Source organism: Calypte anna, chromosome Z, assembly GCF_003957555.1.
Source record: "Calypte anna isolate BGI_N300 chromosome Z, bCalAnn1_v1.p, whole genome shotgun sequence".
Lineage (NCBI taxonomy): Eukaryota > Metazoa > Chordata > Aves > Apodiformes > Trochilidae > Calypte > Calypte anna.
This window is the reverse complement of record NC_044274.1, coordinates 39,296,583-39,315,793: the sequence shown is the minus strand read 5'-3', so window position 1 is coordinate 39,315,793 and position 19,211 is coordinate 39,296,583. Positions and strand designations below refer to the sequence as shown.

Below are 19,211 nucleotides of genomic sequence, written 5' to 3'. Positions count from 1 at the left end.
AAAAGGAATATTGCAGGATTGTACCTTGCTCTGGTAAACCTTAATTTCTTCATATGTGTGGGTCTGCCACGCCAGCTGGTGTAGTTCCTCCATTGTGTATTGACATGTCTCCAAATGAGATTTAATGATGTTCTGTGCAATTCGATCTGCAGAAGCAAACAAAAAATAGCTTGCATGAAACAATGAACTGTGATCTGCAGTAGTAAAGTGTTAAAAACATTAAAGTTTTTTGAAAAAAGCCACCCTCTTCTCTTTCCAATATTACCTTTGTAGGTTTTTTTGCTTTTTGTTTTCAATTTTTTTATTCCTGAAGAGGACTTTTGCAAAATGTTTCAGTATTCAATGTGAAGACAAATGATGCTTGATAAATAATGGATCTACACATGAACAATGAATCTTGTGGAACTATTCAGAATCTTTCATTCTGGAAATCAATGCTTTGTTTTTTGCTTTTTTTTTTGGTTTTTTTTGGGTTTGGTTGGTTTTGGCATTTTGTGTGGTTTTTGTTTCTTTGCTTTTTTTTTTTCTTTGTCTGTATTTAAATAACTGTCATTTGTATGCCTGGTTACTTGATCACTTATGTCTGCTCCATGTCTATGCAGCTGTCCAGCTCTAGCTACTGAATTTTGACATGGCAGTTGCTCTGCCTTGGGGTGGTTCATTACAGAGAAACAGAAAACAGGACTCTTGCCTTTTTGCTCAAGTTAGTTTTCAGCTAGATCAATTGTGATTTAGCTCAGTGAACACAAATATGGAGGCTGATGCTAGCAAGGGATGAAAGACAGAAATAGTAGTCTGGGTTTTAGAAGGAAAAGTGAGGAGACTGTCACATACAGGATTAAGTTACCTGATTTTGCAGCTGTGACACCCATATGTCTAATGAAGCTCAGTGCTTCATTCTGAAGACATGGTTTAAGGTAGAATACCTTTTAAACAGTGGAACAAAGTCAAAGGCACAGAACTGAACTGAAGTTGTTGAAGGAAGAACTGGCATTTTGCAGAAAATATTTGTCAAAAAAGGAAAGGACATTGCATTAGCCAAACCTGAGCATGGGAAGTAGAAAGAACTGGGATGAAGAATGTCATCATTTACTCATTCACATCCTCCATAGTTTGCATACAGTGGGTGCAATCAGTGTGTGGGGTCTCAAAATAAGACTGTTTCTTAGGCCAAATGTTGACTGAATTTAAAAACACCATCAATAAGAGAAGCTGAAAAATGAATGTAAATATTTATTTCTGCCACAAGAGCCCTATTTAAAGGAGAGATGTCTGCACTACTCTCACAGTTCATAAGCTAGGAATCAGTGGAAAGGTGATGAAGAAAACACAAAACAGCTCCAGCTTTTTGTAGGAACAATAAAACCTGCTCAATTAAATCTTTACAGGTATCCTTTTTAAGTTCCATGCTATCTTTACATTCCCTGATGGAATAATTGACTTAGGTCTAAAGATAGCCAAAAGTGGTTATTACCAAGTACAGGGATATATTCATTGGTCTTTTTTGGAAGGCTGGATGTAAGTCTGAAGCCAAGATGGCAAGTTGTTGCCTTTTACAGTAAAACCAGACAGATAAATGACCAAGTTGAAATAGAGGAATGATGAACTAAAAAATATTTTTTAAAGTGTCAACAAAGGTTTATTTGCATTTTTAAAATTAAGAATAACAAGTAAGACCCAGGTTTTTTAGAAAGATAAATTTCAGATGTAAGCTCTTATGTTCTATCTAAAGAACAGTTTTAACAAAATTATCTTTCTGGAAACTTCCTTGATTATGGCAAACCTGGTTGAAGAAGCTAATCTTAAGCTACAGGATTTTTCATTTATGTTCCTGGAAGGATTTAACCAGACAGAGCTGAGGTGTGGCTAGACTGGCATTTAGGCCTTGTTTCCAAATTCAATGTAACTTCAATTACAGCTCTACAGCCTGAATGGGGAAGGATTTTGCTTTCTGTATCCATTGGTTGGTCTTTTGCTCTTTTGCTTTTCTTAGTCCAGCTGTCCTAGCTTCACCATTTGTTACTCAAGCTGAAAGTATTCATACTGTTGACTTAAAAAAACCATGCTATTTTGAATCAGATAAGACGATATTATGACAACAGTCTGAGAATAAGACCTTTTCATTGCACCAACCTCAAAATATATTTGATTAGTATCTCTACATTACTTCAAAGATCCTCAGTTCCACTCCTTTTCCTACGACTCACGTATTTAGGACTGAAGAACTGATAAACTCTTCAGGGTTGTTTTAGGGGTGTTATCCTGTGTTATACCCACATAAATCTTCTCCTTACATACTTAGTCTGATATTAAAACCCATCTAGACATGCAAAGGCCTAAGACAATTGCAGCAAAGAGGGGCTTTGCATGCTGACATCCAAAGAGGAATCACGTGCAACAGAGACTGGAAACCCTTATGCTGCAGGCCAGGCAAGGCTGAATGTGTGATAGAAAGTGTACACTGGGCCTCAGGGGAGGAAAGGACTTCTCATTGGGCATAGGCAGTGGAGGAAGCTGCTGGTTTATGCTCAAAGCTGGAATTCCTGGAATTCCTGAAGTTCTGTGTACACTTGGTGTGCTGAGCTGACAAGATGCAAAAATTAAAACAAGTATAACCTTTCTTGACTTCTCGGAGCAGCAGAAGAGCCAGTGCAGGTGAAGAACATAATTTTCAAAGGTTTTCAAAGACCCTGGCCTTTTTTTCTAACATTTTCAGATTTTAACAGCTTTTCACTACTGAAGTTAATATCAGTGCATGTTTCAGTGAATACCTTCCAACAAACCACTGGCAATAATGTTCTGACATCTGATGTACATCTCTACCATCACATGGTACAGATACGGCTCTGTAAGCAAAATATGACATATTTCTGTGACACCTTTCCATGAGGCAGTTCTGAAACATTGAAGGTAACCAAGTTCAACAGATTAATTCTTTCATTATAATAGAAAAAAAAAGGGACATTGAGGAAAGAAAGCAAACAATCTCATACAGTTTGAAGAGAGATACTGCCTTGATGCAGATGCTGTGGCCGCAGTCCTATGGAATTACCCTGCTGGGATGCTGCTCAGCACCTCTGCCCCCCCTGTTCTCCAGGCTAGATGAGTCTTCCACAGCTAGTCCATGCATCAAGTGGTGACATTTTTTTGTTTGTTTTCAAAAATCTTGTATCAGAGATTTCAAAGATCCCCTTATACTGTGAAGCTGCATAGACACAACAGCTTGGATGGACTGCAAGGACTAAAAAAGACAATTTTTTTGAACTGCATTTCTTCCTGAACTGTTGTCAGCCTCTATTTCATATAAACTACAGCAGGTTTACAAAGTTTGCTGTATAAAAAGGAAAACAATAGAGATGATGCTGCCCACTGAGGTGTGAGAATCAAAGTCTGCCACGTTTTATTTTACAAGGACCAACTACTGCGACAGTGGAGTGAAAATTAGTACTTCCAACAGAAAGAATTAATAAGCCTGCACCACCATTATAATAACTGCAGCTGTAAACTGGAGGTTTTGAAAAAATTATCTGCCATAGTATAACACAAATGTAGAATAGGTGCTTCACTCCTTCCCTTTTTTTATATACATTAGGGATATATCTCCTACTCTGCAGGGTGATCACCTGATGAAAAATCTGGAAAATCACCTCTGAAATTACCTGATGAGAAATCTGAAAGCAACACTGTATCCTGGCAAATTGCCTCCACTGTGGCATAGAAGCATTAACATTAGATAGCTTGGTTCTAAAGTACCGGTAGAATTCTAGTGTTGGCACCTTGAAATCTTTCAGAAACTCAGAATTTTTCAGAAAACAGAGCCTTTCTGTACAATCCCCATGATTCATTAAAAAAAACAAAAAACAAACAAAAACCCAATAACAACAAAAAAGATCAAACTAGGAAAAAAATTGCTTCTGCAGATAGTCAAAGTCAAAATCAAAAGTAGGAGATGTCCTGAAAAACCTGGAAGTTGTACATCAGGAAGCTGAGTGATTATCTACCAAAAAGATTTACTTTCATTCAGAAAAAAATGTGGGTCTCCAGAAAGAAATACTGTATGTATGTAAGTAATTTTATGTTCTGCGACATGCAACTTGTCAGATGAGGTGATCTCAATCTCTGTGACTAGCTGTAGCAACAAAAATGTAGCATAAAAATATACATGTACTGTGGGTGAAAAAAAGGTTGCACAACATGAAAAGGAGCATGATAATAGAATAAATGAAAATAGAATCATAGAGTCGTTTGAGTTGGAAGGGACCTTAGCGATCATGTGGTTACAACCCTTCACTGCATCTCTGGAATGCTCTCAGGGGCTTGTAGCTTGGTGGTTACAAACTAAGAGTGTTGAGGCCATGTACAAATACTAGTGGAAACTGTCCCAAAGCATTACAAGGAACCTCAGGGTTGCTAACAGAATTAAACGAAGCTATCTGGGAAAAGCAGCAATCAGAGGCTGAGATGTGGAATACAGGACAGAGACAAGATAATGGTGAGAAGGATATGAGAGATCAATGCTTTTTCAGCAGAAGAAGCAGAATATGAATTTGGCCACATGTGCCTAAAACTACAGAGAGAAAAAAAGACTTAATTCTTTGTGTTTGTCCCAGTGAACAGTGAAGTAAGCTATACCACAATTAGTGCAGCAAACCCATCCAGGTTTCCTGCAGACGTGTCAAAGACCACCTGCCTCTGACCTCCCTTTCCCCCTGACTGGGTGGGTAAGAGACACTATAAGGGTGTACCATGGACTGGTCTGCTCAGGGCAATTGGCCAGCAGTCACCAACTTTTTGGGTGCATATAAGCCTGGGTCATGAATTCTGACCTTCCCTGAGGTTGTTTTTTTCTTTTACCAGCTGAGCAGACTTTTTGCCAGACTTGTGGGAACCCAAGTGTCTGAGCCTTCTTCTTCCCTTCACTGAAGCTGGACATTAGCTAAAGGAGTATTGAACGGTCTTGACAGAAGTATTGGGCAGACAACAAGGCTACAAAAGCCCCATTCCATCACCAAAACATGGTGATGAAATGAAGAGCAACAATGCATAAACTATACAACTCTTGCATAGACTTGGGACTATACCTCACAACTTCCAGAACAGAGAATCACCTTTTCTGTTTTCTGTTTACAGTTTTGGCTACACTTCTTTTTCCCCCTTTCTTTTTTTCCCTGCTGTAATTTCTTTATTTAGATTTCAGTAAGCACCTCACGAAATGCATTCTTCAAAGGTTATATCTCAAACATGTATTGCACCAGTGAATTAGTAGCTACTTAAAACCCAACTACATACAGAAAACCAAACATCGCAACCTAGGAAGTATAAATCAGCATAATACAGACCTGCAGGGGTCTATCATAAGGTGATGAGTCAGTCATGCCTTTATTAGACATTTCATTGTAATAACTAGACATTTCAAATTATAATACTGAGGAAAAACTCCAACTAAGGGTCAAGTACAATGCTGGCGGGGTTGGGTCTAAAAAAACTCTGTGGACTGCACTCAACATTCACCAGCTGTGAATTTGGCCTGCTAAGTGGAAATTATCCACAGTGCTCAGCAGTGTCTGATTCCTACAGGCTCTTTAGTTCTTTCATTTGTCTCTCTTTTCTCAGGAGAGACTCTAGTTTTTCTCAGAATTCTCCTCTTTTGCACTGGGAACTGGAGAACTTTGAAGTGTGGCTCCTAAAACACTGATAATCATCCTCAATTAAAATGAATAATGAATTTTTAATTTGCCACTTACCCTTAGGATCCAGTTGAGTAGCTAAGAGCTCATCTCAGCTTATATCCTAAGTTGAGCTCTCACAGGGATCCACTTTGAATTAATGCTGCAATAACACCACAGCTTTGGCTGACTGCTGTAAGCATGCATATCAGTTCGTACAACCATCAAAATCTCAACATGACTTTTTAAATAAAGTCTCCATTCCCTGACCCAAAATAATGCCTAGCTAGTATCAGATCAACACTATTCTATACCCTAATTCAAGGGTAGTGTAACTGCAAATTAAAATTTTGCATACTGGTTTCATGAAAAGGATTACCTCCAAAAACTCCTAAAAACAGTAGCAGTGGAAGTCATGTACAGAATAAAATAAAAATATGCCTTATGGTCACTGTCAAACACAAATAGTGGGTCTTTTTTTTTTTTTTTTTTTTTTTTTTTTTTTTTTTTTTTTTAAATGAACTGGCTGAAAAAACTAAGCTTTTTTTGCAGGAAGGCAGGAACACAAAAAAAGTTCATCCCATTTTTCATCTGTCCCTGGCATTCTCAATGTCATAATACACAAAAGATTTCCCTTTCAAGAACTGTTATAGATACTGCTAGATAGACTAGCAATTTTCATAACCCCCATTTGTTTAATAAATTTGTAACACTCCACAATATGCAGCCTAGGAAGATGATATGGTACATTAAAAGACTTATATGAGACTAGAAGTGCTTGAATTAAATTCAGGAATAACACTTCCTTGTGTTTAAGTTATTGAACACTTACTGCCAGGAACAGATTGCACATCAAGAAAATTTTATGTGTGTGAATTCTGTATTTCTGCTCTCCCCCTTTGAAATATATCAGTGTTTCATTTGCCTTTCAATAAAAGGATAATGAATTACAAGAAATAACAATACAATTGAATGAAGTCCTAATCTGGAGGAACCTAGAGGTTGAACCAGAAGCCTGTTAAATCCTAAAGGATCTTTATAAATGCTTAAAGGTTGCCACTTAATAATACTTTTCCTGGGTATCAGCCAATTGAGTAAAAACGTATATTTTGTACTAATTAGAAATAATTTAGCTGGCAGCAAAATCTCCAGCCAAGGCAATTGCAAGAGCTTACGGGACATGGACTCTGCAGGCACCATATAATTATCACAAATATATTGAGATAAGCTATTTCTTAAATTCTTTCAGCATAGCTTACACAAAGAAATCTTTGTATGAAAGTTGAGATTGTTCCAAAAAAAGAATATGGTTTTATTTATTACAATTAAGCAAACATTGCTTGGAGTGGACATTGTTCACTATGTAATCAAGAAATATGCATGAAACAATTGGAATATTAAGGTTTTTAAATTAGGGCTGGAAGGGTTTGCCCCATCACAGTCTGTAAATGGCTGGAAGAGACTAAACTCATATTTTAGAAATTCTTTCACTGTTCACAGGCTTACATTTAGCTTTTAATAAAAATTTTAAGCAATCTAGGAATAGAAATGCTTTTAAAAGTAATGTCAAAATGTTCTGCAGTGGTTGTTTTCCTGTAGTATGGCATCTGATTTGCATCAAAGTGGTGTCAGCATGAAGTGTCAGGAAGTGAAACAATTTAGTTATCGTAGACAATGTCAGACATTTCACTGATCAAGAGAAAAAATGCCCATGCAGTCAGGAAGGAACACAAGGAAATGTTCCATGCCTTAATACTGCTATTCCAATCGACATGTATCTGTCATTCCTGAAAGTCTACTGCAGAATAAAAACTGTGCTCTGATAATCAGTTTCAACATTTTTCTTAGCTCTACATCTTGTTGCATTGCATTTTCTACTATACACATTGATGTTCCATTCCCGTGTGTTTCACTTCAGCTTTCTTTCATGTTTTTTTCAGCCTTCTATAAAAGACTTGATGCTGTTCTGTGAAATAAGGTGTCAAAACTGAATGGACTGAAGAAAGACATCATTATGCTCAGAGCTGAGAACAAACATCACAACTGCATAACAAGAAGAATTACATTATTCTCAATAATAAGGCAGGAAATAGTGAAAAGCATGAAGTAAGTGAAGAAATCTGTCATACAGAGTTTGGCCCATGCATGCAGCGGGAAAAAGTGAGGTATGGCCTCAGAAAGTCAAATTTAGGATGTTGCATGTTTATTGGGTAAGAAGTAAGTTCTTAAAACCAAACTTGCATTGGCTTCTTTGTGCCTCAGGATTAAAGAATGATCAAACAATCTTTTCCAGGATGACAAGGAAATACAAGACGTACCCCGGGTTAAGCTCTCAGCACAAAATATACATATTGTTGGTGCTGACTGCCCAGAAAAAACACTAAGGACAGGAAACTTTGACAGTGATCGAAATGGGTTGCTCAGATGAAGAAGAAATGAGACACCACTAATTCAAACCATACCAATTTTTGCAAATAGTATGCCATTTTCATATACTTCAGTGATTCCTAAATCATCACTGCCTTGACTCCTGATTCTCATTTGAAGTGCTACGTTTGCCCCCTCACGGAATACGCGTGAGACATGATCCTGCAATAAAAAACCTTCATATCATCCAGGCACCCTGTGCTCTGGTATCTGCTCTGTCCTTCTCTTTTTGTGGGTTTATTGCAGAACATTATTTACCATTCTTTCTGTTACTGATATTGAGGCTCTGAAGCATATGACAGGGAGTCAGCCAAATGAGTATTTATAAGCCTGGCATCAACAGCATGCCTCAGTACTTGTTAAACCATTAACTTCACATTGATCTTTTTGTGTGATTTTTGTGTTGGTATTTGACAATATTCACAGTGCAGCAGTATTCCTGAGAGGATTGTTATGATAGTTGTTAATATATAGGATGTATGATATGGCATTTTACATATTTTGACTGCTACAAATGGTTGCTTTCTACCTGCTTTTCAGATTCTCAATAGAATGAACATATTTTGTCATAGTCCGGTTATGCAAGAAAATATTAAAATCCTTTGAGAAAAGGAGAAATTCTATGTACTTGCTTTAGTAGATTAGAAATTTACCTACTTTAAAGAAATATCATGCTTTAGAAATGCGAGATATAGATAAGATTGTTTTAAAAAGTGTTCAATAGATCTTTTAATTAACTAGTAAAGCAATATGAAAAGCAAGCAAAACAGAAAAAAAGATAATAAAATGTTCTCCCTCCTCAACCTCAGTTAAAAGATGTCACTGTTCAAATGGTAACAATCACATCTAAGATGAGGCCTCATTATCTAGAGTTCTGCAGAAAATTAATAGAAAATTTTTATTACTTGAAAATATGCATCATATGCTAGAAGTATTTGCCTCTTTGTAAATAGATTTCTTGACTGTATTCCCACTTGCAACACTTATCACCATAATAAACATAAAGGGCAATATTTAAAATGGCATTTTATGCAATATCTATAGTGCATGGTCTGTACTGTGAGCAACCCCAGCTAGGAATGGTGCCAGTGGCCATCATTAGCAAAATTGTTGTGATGTTACTAGTTGACCTGCATTTGACAAATTAATTGACTTAACTGAAAGGAAAGTCAAATTGCTTTAAGATATTGCAAAAAATCTTTATAATTTGCAGGAAAACCCCATCTGAGGTATACTTTTAGGATATCTACTGTATTTTCAAATAGTTTTAGATTAATTTCTTTACTGTATAAATTTGAACTAGAGATAGTAAAAAGTCACACTGCATTGTGCCCATTGAACTGCTATAATTTGTGTTTAGTCAAGCAGGACTGCCAGAACCAACATATGACTTATCCAAAGTCCACTGCAGTTACTGTGAGCCAGTGGATGCTTGGTTGTTTAAAAATCACAGGGTGAAAAAAACCTGGTGCTTAAATGTAGTACTTTCTAGAAATCAGTCTTTATTTTCTAAATCTATGTCAAGAGCTGCAATGCAAATTCTATATTCCTTAAGTGCTAAAATATGCACTGAGTAAAAGATAACAACATAATCACTTATTTATGCACATTTGGATCACATTAACTACCAGGTTGGGCAACATAAACTCATTAAAATCTTTATGTAAATCTGTAAGTAGGCTGGTTGGGGTCAAAATTTAAGAAGATAGATTACTATTTTGGAGCTGGAAGAAGATAGATCTAGAAAGTTTTAAAAGCTTTCAGAAATATTACATTTGCCCCACATTTCTGCCGAATTATTGGTCGTTCTTATTGTTTGAATTTATTTCTAAATATTTGCTTAAAAACACTAGAATCTAAAATTATGCAAAAACCACCCTGCACTCCAGCATCAGTTCAACTAGTATTCTTCAGCATCATAATGCTCTAATTTACTCCTCTGATTTTCTGTGCATTTTTGTCAAGTTTTTCCTAATTGCGCAATGCTGTAAAATTAGTTTTGGATCTTGCCATCTCTGTTCTTTGGTGTTAAAAAAAAAAAAAAAGAGGAAAAAAACCAATTAGTTAAAAAAAGTAGCAGAAGTTCTAGGTTTGGTTACACAAACTGAAATGAGTACAGAACTGAATTATTGATTTATTCTGATTGTCACCTTTAAATAGGTAATGATGGTAAGATACAGTGCCCTAAGGTGCTTGTGCAGAAGCACATCCTGCACATTTTTAACTGCTCGCTAGATGGCAACGTTGCTCTGATGAAATACAGCTGTAAGGCTGTAAATACCTGCCTGGCAAAATTTGGCTGTGGTCAACTGAAATTATGGCTTAGAAAAAAAGGTGAAGAAAATTTACACTGGACATCAACAGCAAAAGCCTAATTTCTGTTTCACTACGTGGTGGGCAGTGGCCTTGTAAAGGAAACATCAACACAGGTGTTCATGTCACCCTAGCTATGGGTTTTAGTTAAAGAGATGACTGCATTTTGAGTGTGGTTACCCCTAGCATCCCTTCAAATAACATCTAACTGACCAATAAATGTTCAGCAAGCTGTCCATTAACACCTGATTTGTCTCAGGGAACAAATCCTGGAGATACAGAGAAGGCAGTTAAATAGTAATAAATGTTTTTTACATTTGAGAAGTGTTTTAGAAACCTTCAACAGCAAGGCACAGAACACTTTTCAAGACATCAGTTTGATATTGGTATATGTATTGCATATGCAACACAGTGCTGTGGACATCCATGAACAGTATAGTCATGGAGAAATAAAGTCTTCTAAAGTTCATAGGAAGATTTCCATTGAAAGGAGAAAGGTGTGGGATTGGCTATGAAATATGTCCTCAGCAGATGAGTTTGAGAGAATGTTTCCAGTTGAATATCTCCTCTCAGGATGGTACAATGAATGAAATAAATGCTAAGTTCCTGCCTCTATCATATTCCAGCAATGGAAAAGTAGTAACATTACAGTATATAAAGTTGTTAACTATAGGTACTGACATGGATCTATGAACACAGCTAAATTAAAGCTTACATCTGCACAGAGTGTCATCTGCAGTCATCAAGGGGATTTTTCTTCTATCTCCTTTTCCTGAACCAGACTTTAAACTTTTTGCAGGTTTTGCTTTACAGGCATTTTATAGTCAATAGGTCTGGGTCAAAAAAGCTGTATGTTATGGTGAATTTGGTGAGTAGAAAAGATGGTGCCTTCTCCAGTTCTCACCACATGGCTACCCTAGTGATCTATTTCCCACCCAAAGAAAGATATGGAAGAGGAGGGCCAGAGAGACTAAGGGAAGGGAAGATCTAGCCAGAGCCTGCAAAACTTACTTGCTATTTGATTTTTATTTTGGTAGAAATGTAAGCTTTCAAAGCCATTGGGTACTTTTAAATAGCACTGTTGCTGAAGACATGCCATGTTAATATACATAAACACTTTTATTCTGCAATTATGGAGGCTGGACTATATGACCACCCATAAACTTTAGTGGAGCCTTACTGACTACCTAAATTTACACAGTTATTGGGCATGTATCAATTTGAAATTTAATGAACACTTAAACGATTTTTTTTCTCCACAGAAGTGTTTGCTAATAATTTTTTCTCATCTTTAAAAAATCATAGGCTTGTGATCTCAACTGCAGTCAACACAGGGAAGCCTTTTCATTAACTTTTATGGACCAAGATTTGAACCACATATTTTGTAATGAAATGCGACACTCAGGTGAGTGACGGATAATATTATGCACATATATTTAAACAAGATGGTCTTTAATTTTACTAAGCCTAAAAGTAAGACTTCAGGACCTGCTAATCAAAAATCACACTTGGTTGCAAGTGTTTCCATTCACCTCTAGGGCTACTAGGGTCAGGAAACAGAGATGCTTTCTGCCATTAGGATTTCCTACACACAAGCCAACTGCTGTGATTCTCTCTCTCAGGAGAAAGTCACTCTCCTCCTACCACAGCAGGAGGAATGTCTGCCTCCCCAGATGTACAGATGGCACAGTGGTCAGGGAGAAGGAGGAAAATGCTACAGGCACCCTGGCAACATGAACCCTCAGATGGTGTCTTCCATGCTGGCAGCATTGCTGGCTGGCAGGACACACCTGGGTCATGCCACATAGGGACAGCAAGACAGGCAAAGAGCCTGCCCAACTCATCTGGTTTCTGCATCTGATCTGCTTTGTGCTCTGCCCACCATGTTAAGAATTCAGGTCAAGTCTTCAGCAAGATACAAGGAATTAAAGATGAGAATTCCTCCTGTAGAAGAAAAAGTAGCTGGTCTGGAAATACAGCTGATGCCAAGCTCATGCTCTGCTCCTGCATGATTATTTATCATACAGGATTATTTATCATATTTATGAGCTTTGGACTTTTTCTTTGTATCCGAGTTTCTTGGAATACTGAACTTATGTCTTAGGCCTGAGCCTAAGGCACTGTTCTTCCAAAATAGAGAACTACCTGATTTTATCCATCTTTTCTCCATAATAAGCTCTGGCAGTTACACGACAGATTTGTGTCTATATTGATTCTGCTTGCTCTTGTTCTTAGCCTTCTCAACTACAGGTGCCATTATCCTGCTTCTCTTAGTGATAAGATAATGTGTAGTTGTGCCTTGGTCTATTCAGCTCCTTTGGAGGAATATACTAGTACTATATATGTGTGAAGAAGCTCTATATAGCCTTAATTTGTCGGCATCTCTACCTCCTACACTTGTTTTCTGGCACAGTATTTACAGAGTAAATTTTCAAGTAAGTATGCAATGCAGGATAAGCTATATTTTGCTTGCTATGCCACTTTAATATTATGTGTTGAAACATTTGTTGTGCAAAAATTTTCAGTGTCCAAACTGTTAAGCTGAAAAATTTCCTCTTCTACTGTAGATGAAAGTAAGTTCAGGAAAAAGAGCATTTTCACATTCAAATTGAATCATAGAACTGTAAAAGATCAAAGTATGCCTGACCATTTTGATTCTTTTTTGGCGGAATCAGAAAACTGGCATGTGAAGAAAAGAATGTAAATACTGTGTATATTAAACAATAGAGTATCTTAGAAAATATAATTTTTATAACTGACAGAGAAATGAAGACTTGATATTTGGATTTTTTCAGAGAATCTTACTTAAGAGAAAGAAAAAAAAGAAAACTAAAGTAGTTTATGGAATTGCACCAAGTTGTTTAGTCAGTTGCAGGAAGGATTATTGTTAGAACTCGTTTTATAAATGTTTAATGTTTTAATTTAACTAAGAGAGTTCATAGTATGCCAATGAAATGAAGAAATAATTCTAATTTTAATTTAAAAGGAGTCACAAAGCATCAATTAGGATGGAGACATAATAGGATTGAAAAAGTTAGAAAAATAAGAAAAAGAATATAAGATTCAAACTTGGAAATGTGCTGTCAGAAGTATCTGAATAAAAACTTCCCTATACAGGAGAGAAGCAAGTGAAAAACAACCAATGACACTGAAGTTATAAATGAACTGGATATTGGTTTGAAAGTGATGCAGAAGATGCAATGACTGCTTCTAGGCTTCTTGTGCCTTGAAGAGCTTTCAGCAGCTTTTAGGACCTCAAGGTTGGAAGAAGTTTCACACATGTATTTATGAAGAAAAAAAATAAGAGGGTTGCACTCAAGATCTGACAAGTGGCAAGTGTGGCCATGCTTGAAAAAATACATATATCTGAAGAGTATAATGACCGTAAGAAAACTAAAACTAGAAATTTGAATCTGGTAAAAAATCTTCAGTAAGGAAATGAGCCAGTGTGATCTGCGCTAACTGAAGCAACAGTTCAGTATATTGCTAAACAAGGTAGTATAAAGGAATTTCTATCAGTCATGAGGCACAGTGCAGTATAGCTTTTACATCTCCTATATAGTCTCTCTGATTTCATCTAACAGTTAAGGCCATAACTTCTATCTAGCATGAGATGATCTTATTCTTCAATTTCATTGGAGTGAATAAGAGTCAATGCTGCTGTGAAATTTAAACACACTGTAATATAGTTAAAACATCCCATTGCTTAGAATTTTGTTGCTTTGAGTGAAAGGCTGCAGCATTAAGAGGCATTTTCTGTTTGTTTTTAAACACTAAAAATATAATTTTCCTATGAATGAATCCCAATATTTTATGGTATACCTCTTCCATTTTTTAAATTGTGTCAGCTGATCTCTTATACTACCTTATCTCTCACTAACACCCCTAATGCTCTGCTGTAGGGGCCAAAATTGACATATAGTTCTTGGACAAAATCTGAAGACTTCAGTAGCCTCAGTTCCAATTTCAAAGAGAAGAGAAGAAAATCCCAGCACATGAATTTTGTTGTCAAAGAGACAAACTCTTTGCTACGTCCTACTCTCCATGCTCTGGAGTTTTCCCCACTTTGCTCTAGAAGGGGAATATTGGCTAGATGACACAGAATATGGAAGAATGGGAAATGTGGAATAGGTTTAGGGCTGGATAGTTTAGGTCTAGGAGAGTAAGTCAAATGGGTGAAAACCTAATAATGATGCAATATTTCTAAGTAACTCTGCAAAAAGTAAAAGTAAAATGATTCTCTAAAGATCATGAGTCATAAATCCTATTGACTTCAGAGGGATCCTTTAGATATTAAGGGTATAGTTCAATGACTATATTCACTCTTTGACACCACTTTTGTAACTGGGCTAACTCATGGACTCATGAACTCATGGAACTGCCATATTTCTGGTAACTCTGAGTCTCTCTGGAAGCATTACCTGTTGATACATCAGGGTAACAGCTTTTATGACTGTTTAAATAGTGTCTCAGCTCCTTCCAAGTACTGTGAACTACTGCTGCAGGACTAAGATTTGCACAAGCCACAGGTATCTAATATTCATATGGCCACATGAGCTGGGAGGGAAGTTGGAGCAAAAGTTCCTCAGTAATCCTCTGTACTGCAAATTCCTCTGGACTTCATTGGCCAGCAGCCTAGCCAAATGTGATAACAATCACATTTAGTTTAGTCCCACTAATCTATATATATCGAGCAATATATACCTATCAGATGACACTTCTCCATGACCCCTTGGTAGATCTGAGTATAAACATAAATTTAAAAATCTGTCTCAATTTAATGTGTACATCCACAAGGCAGCAAGACCAGGATAGATATGACATTAATTAAATTGTTACAGGTGCTCTTAAATATAATATTTTCGCCTTCTTCTTTATTTTAATTAAATTCCATTAACAAAGTGTAACCCTCTGATTATATTCACTACTACAACTGACTCGGCATACTTCACTTGTTGAGGTGGGAAGAACCTAATTAAGACGCCAATCTTCTTTCATGTTCTTTCTTTATAATAGAAGTAGTACTTCCAGTTGTGTTGAAGAGGTATGACTAGAGAATTAGATGAACAGAAATCCTCCTTAGAGAAAAATCGTCCTTGGCTGTTGTCTTTCAAATCTCAATATCTCACAGAGAGGCCTCTTTGCTACTTTTAAAAGAAGAAATCAAGGGACAGGTTCTCCAAGACATTCAAGCAGGAGACATTCCACACAACTGCATTCAGAGTTTGTGCACTTCAGGAATTCAGTGAATTTGCTCTGTGTATATATATTCACACACCAGAAGTAGCAAACTAGTGCTTTTTGACAATAAATACCCTAGAATTAGCTGCCATGGGGATTTTGAGTGTTGACAAGAGTATAGATGGCTGGTTGGAGAGTACATTTAACCCCACTAGTAATGAGCTCATTTGAAACAAGCTCCCCGCTACTAATTATCACTTGGTTCTGATTGATTAATCACCTGCTTTGGAGCTCCTATTTCATAAACTGAACATGAATTGCTGAGTTAAAGAAACTGCATAATTTGCAGAGTTTGGTTGAAAGAGAACAGCCTTGATATTGTATCAATTATTGTCAGACTGATTTTCTTTCCCTGCATGTGTGCCTGTATAAACTTCGGAACATGTAATTATTGTATAACTGTAGTGAAGAGCCTGTACAATATTTTAATAAAGGCAAGATTGCACTCTATCTTATATATGCACAGACTACACTAGGGTAATAAGAATTTTGCTTACCTATTTCAGTCATAGATATCCCCGGAGCTAATTGCCCATTGTTGAAAGAGCTGTAGGTAAACAAGTTTGGTACAGAGGTGAGGTCATAGATAGGTTCCTGCTTTATCTGCTTGATTCCAGTCATGTCTAACCCAGACTGGTCTGGGGAAGGCTGGGCAGAATCCACATTATAATAACCCTCAGACTTTGGCAGGTCAATGACATGCCCATTTGAGTAGCTACTGCCAGTTTCGTTATTCATGTTGCTCAAGCCATTGTTGATGCTGTTGCTGTACACCCTGGCGAGGGCTTCTGCCTCACCGCTCTGTTGCTGCCGTTGCTCCTGCAGTCGCTGCTGATGCTTCTGCACCTCAGCATACAAGCTATCCCTCTGCTTTTTGGACATTCTTCCAAACTTCACAGCTGAAAAGAAAAGCACAATGCAAACCATTGTCATCTTTCATTTTTAATTAATTCCCCTCAACCCCTCTGCTCTTTTGATATTTACTCTTAGCGTTACTTTTGATGTGGAAACTTGTCTTTTGTTGTGAAAATGGGAGAGGGTGCAAAGCTTTACAACATATGCATCTCAAAAAGGAAAAAATATTAAGTGTTTGGATTTACAAGGTGACCACAATGGCTCCTATTTGACAGGAGGGAGTCAGTCAATCACTTGCCTCTGTGAATGTTACAAAAGACCATGCATCCTTTTATATCTGTGTTCACTGAACAACAGCCCAGAAACGCATGAAATCCATATGTAGATCCATATGCCATATGATTTACCAACTTTCCACAACTCTTTAAACAGTGCACAAACAGGATTAGTACTCTGGATGAAAACAGACCCTAAAGCCTTATAATTGCATCCTTTCAATGGGGTGTAATCTTCAAACTTTAAAAAAGAATTCTTGCAGGTTAGAGTTAGAACCTAGAGGAAAACAACAGATTTGGAGGTAAACAGCACAAATGAATGTCATCTTTTCCACAGAGGAAAGTCTCAGGGATTTACACAATCAATTTACATAATCTCCCTGCATAAATCCATGCATTCCTCCTGATGAGAAAAGAAGGAAAACATCAGAGTATAAACCCCTCTCCCCAGGAACAGGGCTCATTACACTGAGACTGGAATTTTAAAAAATTGTGGGCTGACTGCTGTGGAACGAGGAGAAGTAAATCCACAGCCGGCATACACTGTGGATCATATATGTTTATCTACCCCTACCACTCCCACCCCATCTCTGTAAATTCTGGCTTTTTACTCGGCTAGATCTAGGGATCTCAATGCAGAGGTAGTTGTTAATTGTGCTCTAAAACAAATGAGGGATACCTTCAGCAGAATTTATCAGGGCACAGATAAGAGGATGTTGTTCTGGTAATACTAATTTCAATGTATCATGAGATGTGTTTTCCAGTTCTGAGTATTTTCAGACCATCTGTAACTGGGATCTGTTCACAATCATCACATTGATTAACACAGGGTGGGATTTGTTCTCATTTTTTCTTTCTAATTTTTTCTACCCCATCACTCAGCCATAGACCTCAAGACGAGGTGTAATATGAAAAGGCTGTACCAGAACACCAAGGAGATGGCAGTCTCTTCAATTTATTTGTAATTTTTTGCGTTAAGAGGTTTTTGGTTATTTTGTTTTGCCAGCCTCAGCTTTCTTCCAGCTCTTCACGCAGATACCTTACATGAATAGAGCCTGCAGCTGCAATGATCCCACAGTAGACTGCACCCACTTAAACACAATATACAGTGACTGTATTTTGAAAAATGCAACTGTGTATTTTCTTCAAATTTAGGGCTTCAGTAATAAAAACAAACACCCACTGCTTATTCTCATTATGTATTCATTAACTGGATTCTCCAGCTGCTGTCAATTAGCATCCTGCCTCTGCATGATAAAACTGAATCTGTTACATGGCTGAGAGGTAAAACTCACGTTCAATTTATCTATTGAAAAAAAATCCATACAGCCTATTTTAAACTTGCAATAGCTCTTCATATTGTTAAGTACAAACACTCTTACTTAAACAAGGAGAGAAGAAAGCGATGCTATCAGAGGAATCACTCCCTTTGTCTGTACTCAGTGGTCCCTGAATTATAGGTTGGGAAGATAGTGCTTTCAGTCACAAAAATGCTCCTGTGATACTTCAAATCCCTGGAAGATATTACTGTTATTACTTTTAGGAGGAAAGCACGTGCTGTTAAATTACTGAATCCTTACTACTTTAACCTCCTCCAGGAGTTCAGGCATCAAGTAACCCTTCATGCTAGGACCAAAAGTAGTTCATTGATTGAAGGCTAGGCTGTAAGACATCTTCCAGGCTGGTGAACACTTTTTTTTCAGACACAATGAGGCAGGAAAGTACCTACTACAAGTCAAAAATTGAAACAAGTTTCTAATCGGTGGACCATCTAAAGAAATAGTCCTTCAAGTATCATCTCTATCAATGGTTGTTAATGTCAAATGACTTCTTTTGTGTAAATGTTCTAAGACACAAAACTGCTGCCAGGCAAAAAAAAATTAATATAACCTGCATTCAGAAATAGAATATTCCTCATACTTCCTGACTATATCAGGTGGAAACCCCTTCCATGAGAACTGATGGCTGGGGCAGGTGGGCTGTGGGCACCCACTGCACTGGTGTGGTGCACATTCTCAGCCTGATAATCATGGCTCGTCATACTATATCATGGAAGGTGGACCAGAGCCAAAGGATTCTCCTATCAGCTACAGTGTGGAGTTTTTCTCTAGCCTAGTGTCCATTTTGGAGTCCTAAACTATGGAATGTTTCCTCTATAGACAGGGTGCAGGGGTCAACATACAGCTAAAGGACAAAGTTTTTTAGCAATGCAAAATAATTGGTCCAGTGCTCTGAATTATAGAAAGAGAAACTCCTAATCCTATCAATCTGTACATTTATTAACTGCCTATTTATTGGCACATCAAGGTTTTAAGAGATGTCAAGAAAGTGATGCTTTCAGGCATCAGAATTTAATGTTAAGATAAATCATGTTTAATATCAAAAGGTTATCTTAACTGGAATATAAATCCACCTCTCAAAAGGTAACCTTTTA

At 37.2% G+C, this 19,211-nt stretch overlaps 1 protein-coding gene across 1 annotated transcript in view; it reads right to left on the bottom strand.

Moving 5' to 3' along the window:
• Window positions 1-19,211, bottom strand: part of RORB (RAR related orphan receptor B) — a 124,798-nt gene that overhangs the window by 8,006 nt on the left and 97,581 nt on the right. Inside the window, 2 exon segments of the mRNA XM_030467586.1 lie at window positions 25-146; window positions 16,145-16,546. Of these exon segments, the coding sequence (XP_030323446.1) occupies window positions 25-146; window positions 16,145-16,546 (524 nt within the window).